Consider the following 12,085-nt stretch of genomic DNA (forward strand, 5'->3'; position numbering starts at 1 on the left):
ATGTCAGGAAGGAAGAAATTAACACACTCCCTGCCTGATGCTTGCCATCCTAGGATATATTTGCAAGATTAGTGGACTTTTTACTTTGTTTCCTGATCCATAAAAGAACCTGGCATCCAGGCCCCATAAAATGGATATTTTGAGACATTAGTCTGTATCTTCTCAATCACCCAGCTCTGTCTGATTCATTGGCCTGTAATTCATTCTCTCCCATTCATGCATCTAGCAGAACAAGCTTAGACTCGGTAACAATTTGAGTAATTCATGTCTACACTACGGAGGCATGACTGATGGAATTCTCATGCACCAGAGTACTGAGACCATCTTAGACTACCAGTGTTTGTTGTTTATTGTTTTCATCCTGGTAGAAATAGCTGCTACTCTCATTGCTAGAAATGCATTAGAATCTTTCTTCTAAGTCCATCGTTGGACCATAGACTGTTAGAGATATAAGGATATAAAGTGCACACAGGCATATCTAGATTTAAATACCAGATTTTCCATTTTGTACTATGAAACCCTAAACATTTGGGTAACATAGGCATGTACTACTGTATACATCACTGTATCATAATATACTTGGAAAGCAACTTTTATATATAATCTCATTATAGTGCCTAAAGTGATAATCACTCAAAAATGTTATTATACTTATTGTTATTCTTTTATTAAGTCTCCCTTAAGAACACACAACATATTAAATCCTTTTTTTCCCCAGAAAACATAGACGCTTACGCTTTAAATTGGAATATAAAACGTGCATACAAATTATTATGCTGCAAATAAAAAGTGATGATTATGGTCAGAAAATTACAAGTCAGTTGCTATTAGCATTTAGAATGACTGCAATGTTGTCTTCATTAATATTATAACGTATATATGTTGAAGGAGGACATAGAACAGGCTCTGTCTCGAGAGCAGGACTCCATCTTGGGCCGGACTGTGGACTCTGAGCTCTATGCCCAGCATCTATGGAAACAACACAGCAACTGGAAAACCAGGCCCCCAGAGGAAGAGCCCCAGGGCTCTCCATGGCCCTAAAGAATACCCTAATTATCTGTGTAAATTGAAATTAAAGTCGCTCAGTCGTGTCCAACTCTTTGCGACCCCATGGACTATAGCCCACCAGGCTCCTCCATGCATGGAATTTTCCAAGCAAGAGTACTGGAGTGAGTTGCCATTTCCTTCTCCAGAGGATCTTCTCGACCCAGGGATCGAACCAAGGTCTCCCGCATTACAGGCAGATACTTTACCATCTGAGCCACCAGGGAAGCATTATCTGTGTAACTGAATAGAATCATACATTCTATTATGCTTGTTTGGGTATGACCACAGGCCCATTGATAATTGTCCAGTGTTAACTACCTAGGCTTAAGGCATATGAATCACGGGTTAACTTTGATTGTATCTTTCTTTTTCCTTTGTTCAGACTAGTTTCAGGGAACCTTATACACTTAGGGTATATAGGGCTTTCACAAAAACTCTTTGGGGTCCTTGGCTAAGAGGAGACTCTGCCTTGGGTCCACTGGAGAAATAAATTGCATTGTCTATCTGCATTGTCCTTCTGAGTGAGTTTATTTCCCGGAACATGTGGCTACAACGATATGTGTGTGCATCCATATATTATATGGCTCACTGATGGCTCAGCTAGTAAAAAAAAATCCACCTGCAATGCAAGAGACCTGGATTCAAATCTGGGTTGGGAGGATCCCCTGGAGAAGGGAAAGGCTACTCACTCCAGTATTTTGGCCTGGAGAATTAATGGACTATATAGTCCATGGGATCACAAAGAGTCAGACACAACAGAGTGACTGACACTTTAACTTATCTATAATGTAGATTATGTTATTTGCATAACATATATATGACTGCTAAGCATATATTATATGTCAGGCTAAATCTAATACAGTACTCACAAAAATCCCCATATAGACATTATTACTATCATATTTTAAAAATAAGAAAAAAAAGACACATTTGAGAAGTTAAGTAACTTCCAAAGAACACACAGTGGGTACATGTGAGAAATCAAGCTACAGAAATCCCATGTATGACATTTAAACTTTATGCTCTTCTCCTAGGAAGGGTGTGCATACACACCACAGAACAGTGGATATATGGTAGAAGTGGATCACAGTGAGACTGCTTGTCTCAAAAATTGATCCATGGGCATCTAGTTCTTTAATATGGTGATATTTTTTCAAGTATTCTTAATATACTGTGGAACACTTTCATGGGTATTATTTATCTGTGATTCTAAAGTTAAGTTTAGATTTGGCAAATCCAATGTTTTCCCAACTTTATTTAATTCTGGACCTACTTGTAAAGGAACTCCTATAATCTGTATATAGCATAGTGAAAGTCAAGTCGTTCAGTCGTGTCCCACTCTTTGCCACCCCATGGACTGTAGCCTACCAGGCTCCTCCATCCATGGGATTTTCCAGGCAAGAGTACTGGAGTGGGTTGCCATTTCCTTCTCCAGGGGATCTTCCCAACCCAGGGATCGAACCTGGGTCTCCTGCATTGTAGGCAGACGCTTTACCATCTGAGCCACCAGGGAATTTATATAGCATAAGTTTGAGAATAAATGTAGCAATGTAATTCAAAATACTCCTGAGTTCCTCAGATTCACCATGATATTTTCATTTAATGAAAGTAAAAAAGTAAATATGAAAAACAACCAGAGAAGAAAACTAACCGTTATTTTGGCAAGAGCCACAGTGAGACTGAATGCAGCTTTCTCAACACAAGCAACAAATTCGGGGTTGAGTGGAACGACCTAATTGCCTGTAGGTCTATCCTGGCAGAAATACTAAAGGAGGTTCTAGGAAAAAGTTCCAAAATGAAAAAAAGAGAAAGTTAGACATAATACTGGAAAAACTATGTCAATAACACAAATAAACATATTGTGTTTTAAATATTGTTTAAAAATCTTCTAAAGTTTCAATTGTATGTAAACTTAAAATATTTGACAATAAGAGCAAAAGGGGTGGGAATCAATCAGAATTAAACTGCTATATAGTTCTTTCATAATGAAGAAAAATAAATATTAAGGTACAACTTAATAAGTGAAGGATGAAAGTTGCAATAGTAGGAGACCAAAAAAAGGAAAATTAAGTACTTAGTCTGAGGTAACTCTAATCCAAAAGAAAGAAAAAAATGAAATAAAAAGCTGGTGTGTTGAATAGAAACAAGAGGCAGATTTCAACCAACTGTATCAGTTATTAATTAGTGTCAAAGTCCAACAATTTCCCTTTTAAACTGAAATATATTGAAATGAATATCTTATATTTAGGTATCAAACACATGATAATATAAAACACTTATTTTCTAACTGTTAAAAAAATTGACAGGATGGCTTAAATATGCAAAGCAATGGTCAATATTTTCTAAAGCTACTCCAAGATGCAATCCCAATTCCTCTTCTACTGATTTTTTTCTACTCAAGTCACAGCACCATAACAACCAACAACTCTACAAGATGAGGTTGGATGAAAGCTTAATAGGAGAAGCAGATTATGGTTTCCCCTCTGTATGGTCCTAAATTACCTCTTTTAAATAGAGGAAATATTGACATACTATATCAATATCAGATGTACCACGTAATGATTTGATATTTGTATGTATTGCAAAATGATGGTCATAAAAGTCTAGGTGACATCCATTCCGATACATAGTTACAATTTTTTCCCTTGTGATGAGGATTTTTAAGATCTGCTCACTTAAAAAAGTTCAAATATGCAATATAGGAATATGAACTTTAGTTAGTATGCTGTACATTATACCACCCATGATTTGTTTACTTTATAACCACAAGTTTGCACCTTCTGAATTATCTTATCTCATTAATTTGAATACACCTTTTGGAGAAGGAAATGCCAACCCACTCCAGTATTCTTGCCTGGAAAATCCCATGGACAGAGGAACCTGGTGGGCTACAGTCCATGGGGTTGCAAAGAGTCGGACACAACTGAGCGACTTCACTTTTCACTTTTGGACCATAAGTGGATTCCTTGACACTACACTTCAAACCTCAAAGTCCTCCACTCTAGATTTCTCATTTCAGAGGGGAACAAAAGTGAAATCCTTCACTACACTTAGCCTCACTTTCTGTATTTTTTAAATGGAATTAGTGATTCCCACCCTTGATGTTTCATACAGTGGTTTGGAGGTGAAATAAGATGGAGGATGTGAAATGCTCAGTAAATCACTCAGTCTACAGAAAAGATTCCTCTTGTTATCAGAGAGTGCTGTCCAAGGTCATTCTGACTAACGTATTGCAGCAGTGTCACTGTGAAGGGAAAGGCCTCCAGCACTGAGACCCCCTTGCAATAAAATAAAATCAAGTGAACAAGGTGCCCGGGGCACCAGGTTATTCTCACTCTAGTGAGACTGAATAAAGTCCGATTGGGACTGAAGGGGTTTCCCTAGTAGCTCAGAAGGTAAAGCGTCCACCTGCAATGCGGAGACCCGGATTTGATCCCTGGGTTGGGAAGTTCCCCTGGAGAAGGGAATGGCAGCCCACTCCAGTATTCTTGCCTGGAGAATTCCATGGACAGAGGAGCCTGGTGGGCTACAGCCCAGGGGGTCACAAAGAGTCGGATAAGACTGAGCAACTAACACACACACTGGGACTTGAGGGTCTGATGACAAATGTCTTGAAGGGGATTACTCTGACATGAAGCTCTCAGGAACAAGCTCTCCTGTGATCCATCCACAGGCCCAGGTCTCATGTACTGAATATTTTAATTAAAACCTTGCCTGTGGGGACCAAGTACTTAGGGAACTAATTAAGGAAAGTCATTGGTGTTTGAGTTGGTATTTCTTCTCCAGTATACCCATCTGTTCTCAAAAATAAAGAAAAAGAGGCTATTAGCAATCTTGGAGGGTGTCCCTGGTGGGTCAACTGGAAAAGAATCTGCCTGTAATGCAGGAGACCTGGGTTCGATCCCTGGGTTGGGAAGATCCCCTGGAGAAGGGAAAGGCTACCCACTCCAGTATTCTGGCCTGGAGAATTAAAGGACTGTACAGTCCATGGGGTTGCAGAGTTGGACACAACTGAGCAACACTCTTGGAAGCAACTGATGTGGATCTCAGAGCTGGAAGGAAAACACCAAAGGCTTGGGCATTGAACCACAAAGCCTCAGACATTACTTCCATAAATCCTGTGGGGTTCTCTTTCCCTTTGGAAGTAAATATCTTTCTGTGCCTGTTGTGCCCCTTGAATTTGGAAATCTTAGCCTGATTGGAGTAAAACCTAGCAAATGGCAAGTATTCCAGCTTTATTCTAACCCAATAATAATCTTGCTTCCCTTTTATGCATATTTCATACCTTTAGATGAAACTATATTTCTCAGGTTTCTTACAGTCTTATAAGTATCGAGTGGTTTTCCAAGTAATTCATTTCTAAGTGGTAAAGAGAGACCACACCTTCTCATTCTTACACGTAGTAACACTGATATATTCCACACGTGACTCTAAAGGTTTCTGTAAGTGAAATGAAAGAGTATGATAAAAATTCATGGTGGATAATAACCATACACTCCTATCACATTTGCAAGGAAATTTCCTTGTGTGTAGGAAGAAAACTTTTATAGCAAGCATGTATATGATCTCTGCCACAATCCAAAAAGTTAGTTTAATTAGAATTTTATCAGTCTGATTTTAAGGGAGCCTAAAATATACAACCTAAAGTATGCAACTAAAATAAACAGATGGGCGGGGAGGACTGGTATACTGCAGGCCATGGGGTCACAAAGAGTCAGACATGACTACTTGACTGAACTGAACTGAACTGAACTGAAAACATACAGCAACCAAACAAGTAGTGGGAAATAATTCTACACATCCCCACTCAAATGCAAAGTATAATGGGAAAATTATATCCTATTCTGATCTCTGATGAGTTTGTTAAATTTCTTCTAAATAATGGTGATTACTTTTATTATTTCCACCTTCATTGAAATATTATTGTTCTATAACTTTGTATAAATTTGATATACACCAAACTGATTATATACATACATATATGTGTGTGTGTGTGTGTATGTGTATATATATATATATATATATATATAGGCTTTCCCAGGTGGTACTAGTGGTAGAAAACCTGCTTGCCAATGCAGCAATGCAGGAGATGAAAGAGACATGAGTTCGATCCCTGTTGGGAAAATCCCCTGGAGGAGGGTATGGCAACCCACTCTAGTACTCCTGCCTGGGAGATCCCATGGACAGAGGAGCCTGGTGGACTACAGTCCATAAGGTCGCAAAAGCCAGATGCACCTGTAGCAACTCAGCACATACACAAGCATGGCTCAAATATTGTTCTGCCAGAAGGAATCACAATTAGCTTCAGACTGGAAAATTTTTCCCCACTAATTTAAGAGAAGAAATCAAGATGTCAGGGTAAGAGGTGTGTTCTTTACCAGCTGAGCCACTGGGGAAGCCCAAAGCAAGTATTCTCCAATTAAAAAAAAAAAAAAAATCTTCACATGGAGCAACACTCACCAAAAACCAAGTGGAGACTGGCAGAAAGACTTTGAAGAACCAAAATTGTAAGAAAGTTCTATACGGAATCAGATTGGAAGGGAAGAGAAACAAACAGGTTGGGACCTGTGCCCCTGGAAAGGGCCTCAGAAGAGGGGATTACAGGGCAAAGATCCTCCCTGGAGAGAAAGTGGTTGTAGCCGCATGTTCGGTACCCCAGCCTGGGGGTCTGACACCAGGAAGATGAGTCCTGTCCGCTGGTTAGAAAAACTGGACTAATAGGAAGCCTGCAAGACCACATATTAAAAACTTAAATTAACCTGGAAGGCTTTCAGATTTTTGCTGTTGAGTATTATGTTGGTGTGGGTTTTCCATAAAATGGCCTTTACACATTGAGATATGTTCCCTGTATACACACTTTAATGATAATTTTATATCATGAATGGACAATGAATTTTGTCAAATGTTTTTTTGACATTGCTATACTACCCAAAGAAATCCACATATTTAAGGCAATTACTTTCAAAATACCCATGACATTTGCATCCATGATATTATCATGTGATTTTTATCTTTCCTTTTGCTAATGTGGTTTACCACATTGATTGATTTCTGGATGGTGAGCAATTCATGTAAAATAAATGAAAGAAATCTTATCTTATCATGATGTTAAATCTTTAGATTTCTTTAAAAGATATCTTCGTAATTGTTGTCATAACACAGAATGATTTGTAGTGTTCTGACATCCAAAAATTGAGGCATAGGCTAGATTATTCATAGAGATTGACAAGGACCAATCAGGCCAACTTCTACTTTGAGCTTAAATGCCAGTCTCTAAGTCGGCAGCCTGACTTTAAACAGGAATAAAGGGAAATAAAATGTGTCCTAGGCTGAATACCTGATGATAGAGTCATCTTATTTTAAAATCAAATGTTAGTTTTATTTCCATAAGTTAAAATATGTGTATATTATTATTTTTCTTGTCTTATACTCTGGTCTAATTTTTAAATTAAAATTTTCATGAAAATGAAAGTGTTATCCTCTCAGTTACTTCCGGCTCTTTGCGACTCCATAGACTGTACCCCACCAAGCTCTTCTGTGCATGGGATTCTCCAGCAAGAATACTGAGTGGGTTGCCATTTCCTTCTCCAGGGGATCTTCCTGACCCAGGGATTGAACCCAGGTCTCCTGCATTGCAGGCAGATTCTTTTCCATCTGAGCCACCAAGGAAGCCCCCAAATTGTCATATGAAGATGTACATTCTGATAATGAACTGATAAATATGAAAATTGAGCAAGTTAAAGATGACCATATAATTATGCTTATTATTATTGAAACAGGAAAAAAAAGAAAACAAAACATTAAGCAATAAAACTATAGCCAGGGTATTTGGCACCAAGTTTATATTTAAGAATGCATTATCAGACACCAAAATCATTGTTTTATTAAATTATATAATATATACTACAAATATATTCTAATAGCCTAATCTCATTTATACTGAACTCATTTTTTGTCCATTCATGAATGTGTGATTTACAAGAGGTTCCCATAAATAATGTTTCTTTGGGCATTTACTTGATATACATTGAATGAAATAAGAGTGGGCTGATCATATGAAATAATGAAATGCAGTTAAAGAGAAATTTTATATAAGATATCTGAGTTCAAGGTTGATACTACCTAAACTATGTTTCTTGAGATATCATATTTGTAAGCCATTTGCATCATACACTTAGTAAAGGATTTGAGAAAGTACATCAATAATTTATAAAACTGTTGGTCTAACAAGTCAATATTTTCCCTAGCTTGATTGGTACATAGGAAATGTGTTTCTATTTAATTAAATTTTGAATCTTATAGAAGACTTTGCCTTCCCCACAGCCTTTTTTAACGCCTTCTTGACCTCTTTGTTCCTCAGGCTATAGACTGGTGGATTCAGCATGGGGATGATCATGGCGTAGAACACAGAGGCCACTTTGTCTGTGTCCATGGAATGGCGGGAGCCAGTTTCTAGGTACATGAAGGAAGCTGTCCCATAAAAGATGGAAACAGCAGTGAGGTGGGAAGCACAGGTGGAAAAGGCCTTTTGATGCCCTTCAGATGAGCGCATCCTCAGAATAGTGACAAAGATAAACAGATAGGAGACCAGGATGACCAGGTTAGAAAAGACAACATTGAGGCCAACCAAAAGAAATAAAACGATCTCACTTCTGTTGCTGTCTGAGCATGAGAGAGCCAGGACGGGAGTAGCATCACAGAAAAAGTGATCAATCACACTGGATCTGCAGAAAGAGAGACTGAATGTGTTCCAAGTGTGCACAGAGGCCTCCAGAAAACCAAAGACATAAAACCCTATGACAATCCAGGCGCACACCCTTGGTGTCATGATATTGGTGTAATGGAGTGGCTTACACACCGCTGCATGACGGTCATAGGCCATTGAGGCCAAGAGAGAACTTTCCATAATGAGAAAGACTGCAAAGAAAAAAAACTGAGTGGCACAAGCATTGTAGGAAATGACCTTGTCTCCTACAAGTAATCCAGCCATCACTTTGGGAGTGACAGCTGTGGAGTAAGCAAAGTCCGCCAGAGCAAGGTGGCTGAGGAAAAAGTACATGGGGGTGTGGAGACGAGAGTCCAGCAGGATCAGCGTGACCACCCCCAGGTTCCCAACCAGAGTGAGGAGGTAGATGAGCATGAACACTAGAAAGAGTGGGATCTGCAGTTGTGGGTCATCAGTTATCCCGGCAAGAATGGACTCAGTCACGACTGTACTGTTCTCCTTGGGGATCATTTGTGCAGTATGCGAACAGCCTATAGCAAGAGAAAAGAGGAGCTTGTTAGCAACAGAGTTAGAATTATCATTATGTCCAGTATATACCTTGTATCAAAATTCTTTGAATTTCACATGGGCGTAATAACAAACTGTAATTTCGAAACATTGGTGAAAAATAGATTGTTCTAGCTTAAATGATTTTGGAAATAATACAACCCTATCTTCTATCTTAATAAATTATCAAAATTAAAGTTCAGAGACAAAAGGCAACTTACAGAGAATCACAGGATTTGTTATTAAATTAGATATGTTAGCGTCACAATTCAAATTTTTATACACTTTATTGAATATTTACTCAGTAAAATAGGCCCCTGTAAATTACTTCATTTCATTTCAATTACTGCTATTGTATCGAGCAGTGTTATGTTCTACTGAAACATAGTTTAGCATATCATTTTCTAGTCTTCAGTAGTCTCAAAGGGTAATGGGATACAAAGAGTATGTAATTTCCACAGATTGGGATACCGTAGTGAATCCTGTACAAGGAATAAAGATGTCTAGAGAATAAAAAAAAAGTTAAAAGTGTGAGTTCAGAATAGAGACATCTGGATGCACCTTCCTGCTCCATCCCGTACCATGACTGACTTCAGGTATTACTCAGTATCATTTGTCCATCAGTTGTCCCTTGAACTCGTTGTCAAACTGGAGAGATAATACAAACTGGCATTGCAGGCTTTTATGTATATGGATGGGTCACAGTTACCGTCTATGCATTGATTCGAGAAGAAGATTAGAGGAATTCCAGGTAACTAGAAAACTGAACGTCCTGTGTCCTGATGCACTGTATTTGCTTCTGCCCCCGATTTTTCCCACCGTCATATTCCACTCACGCCCTCCTCCAACTTTTCATACAATATTTGTTGTCTACTCACATAGAGGACATTACAGCTATACCAAGTAAGAATTCATGTTTTTCCCCAGAATGACATTGTGTGTTAACTAGTGTGTCTTAGCCTCAGTTTATCCATCTATAAAATGGATGCAATGACATTGCCTGGCACTTAACAGAATACAATCAATGAAGATATTCTTACTGTTAGGAGGTGGTGACAGAATCTCTCAGGACTCAAAATGTGTGTGAGGATAAGGAAAACGTACATGTGAAAATGACGTCTAGTACACTATGATTTCACCCATTTCATTTTTCTTTGCATTAATCTCATTAATCTATGTAGCAGATGCTGATGACTTGGAGTAGGCTGGTAGTGAAAGAGGCAATGAGAAAGTTTTCAGTTCTAAATATATTTCAAAATAGAGCTGGCTGGATTTCACAATGTATTGAACATAATACTTTAGAGAAATGGGAAACAGTGATGACTCCATTTTTTGTATAGCAACAGAGGGAATGGTGTAGAAGAAACAGATGTTTCAGAAAGAATAAGAAAGATAATTTCAGATTAGTCATGGTGAGTTTGAGATTCCTTTTAGCTAAAAAAGGTTGAATAAACAATTGGACCAATTGCATCAGATTTTATTAATTTGAACTATATTCAGCTCAGTTCAGTCACTCAGTCATGGCCAGCTCTTTGCGACCCTATGGAATGCAGCACGCCAGGCCTCCCTGTCCGTCACCAACTCCCAGAGTTTACTCAAACTCTTGTCCATTGAGTCGGTGAAACCATCCAACCATCTCATCCTCTGTCATCTCTTCTCCTCCCGCCTTCAATCTTTCCCAGTATCAGAGTCTTTTCCAATGAGTCAGTTCTTCGCATCAGGTGGCCAAAGATTTGGAGCTTCAGCTTCAGCATCAGTCCATCCAAAAAACTATATTGGCAATTTGCTAATGGTTTAAACTTCACATGTCATATTAAATCCACAAAACTAGGAAAGACCGTTAAAACCTAAATGAAGGAGCTTGGAGAAAAAAAATCAGAGTATGATAATGTTGTAAAGTCAAGATCATGGGACAGTACAGCCTCAAGAAGAAAGGGGAGAGAGACTGTCACCACTGAGATGGTCTCTAGGGAAGCCCTGTCCAAGGACACAGATTTCAGCTGGACAGTAGGTTAAGGGAACTTCCAGAGGAGAGTTTCTGGTTATGCTGATGACTGGCTGTCAATTTCAGAAAGAAGAGAAGAATGATTTCAGGAGTTGGGCAGGAGTGGCTGTGGGGCTTGGAAATAGGGATATGAGGAGATGTGGACTTTATTTAACAGCCATTGAGGGCTGTCCTGAGATTCCTCGTCTTCATGGTGAGTGACACACCAAAAAAGAGAATAATGAGATTAGTCCTTAGGTCTCTAGGTAAAGGGTGACAGCCAGGCCATGAGGTTAGAGAGTGGAGGGGAGGGTGGAGGTCTTGACTGAAAACGCAGGTCCCCACTCCCTGTTTCCTCCTGCTGGTGTGGTGGGGAGGCCGTGGGAGGCATCATCATCCAGGGGAGGCACCTTCCTGGTTCTCACTTACACTAATCAATACTCATATCATTTGTCCCTAAATCTAGCGAGGGGCGGAAACGTGCTGAAACATTTCATTTTTTTTTTTTTTTAAATTAGTTGGAGGCTAATTACTTCACAACATTTCAGTGGGTTTTGTCATACATTGATATGAATCAGCCATAGATTTACACGTATTCCCCATCCCGATCCCCCCTCCCACCTCCCTCTCCACCCGATTCCTCTGGGTCTTCCCAGTGCACCAGGCCCGAGCACTTGTCTCATGCATCCCACCTGGGCTGGGCTGGTGATCTGTTTAACCATAGATAATATACATGCTGTTCTTTCAAAACATCCCACCCTCACCTTCTCCCACAGAGTTCA

General features: G+C 39.2%; 1 protein-coding gene and 1 non-coding gene across 2 annotated transcripts in view; both read right to left on the reverse strand.

Moving 5' to 3' along the window:
* Positions 1-2,488: 2,488 nt before the first annotated feature.
* On the reverse strand, positions 2,489-2,560 carry TRNAC-ACA (transfer RNA cysteine (anticodon ACA)). Its single transcript has one exon. It is a non-coding gene; the product is annotated as a tRNA-Cys (tRNA).
* Positions 2,561-8,068: 5,508 nt separating this feature from the next.
* Positions 8,069-12,085, reverse strand: part of LOC133064251 (olfactory receptor 5B12-like) — a 93,657-nt gene continuing 89,640 nt past the window's right edge. The window contains exon 5 of the mRNA XM_061154106.1: positions 8,069-9,303. Within this exon, the coding sequence (XP_061010089.1) occupies positions 8,330-9,283 (954 nt within the window). The 5' untranslated portion in view covers positions 9,284-9,303 and the 3' untranslated portion in view covers positions 8,069-8,329. The remainder of the gene's footprint in view (positions 9,304-12,085) is intronic.

This window comes from Dama dama, chromosome 1 (genome assembly GCF_033118175.1).
Source record: "Dama dama isolate Ldn47 chromosome 1, ASM3311817v1, whole genome shotgun sequence".
NCBI classification, from domain to species: Eukaryota; Metazoa; Chordata; class Mammalia; order Artiodactyla; family Cervidae; genus Dama; species Dama dama.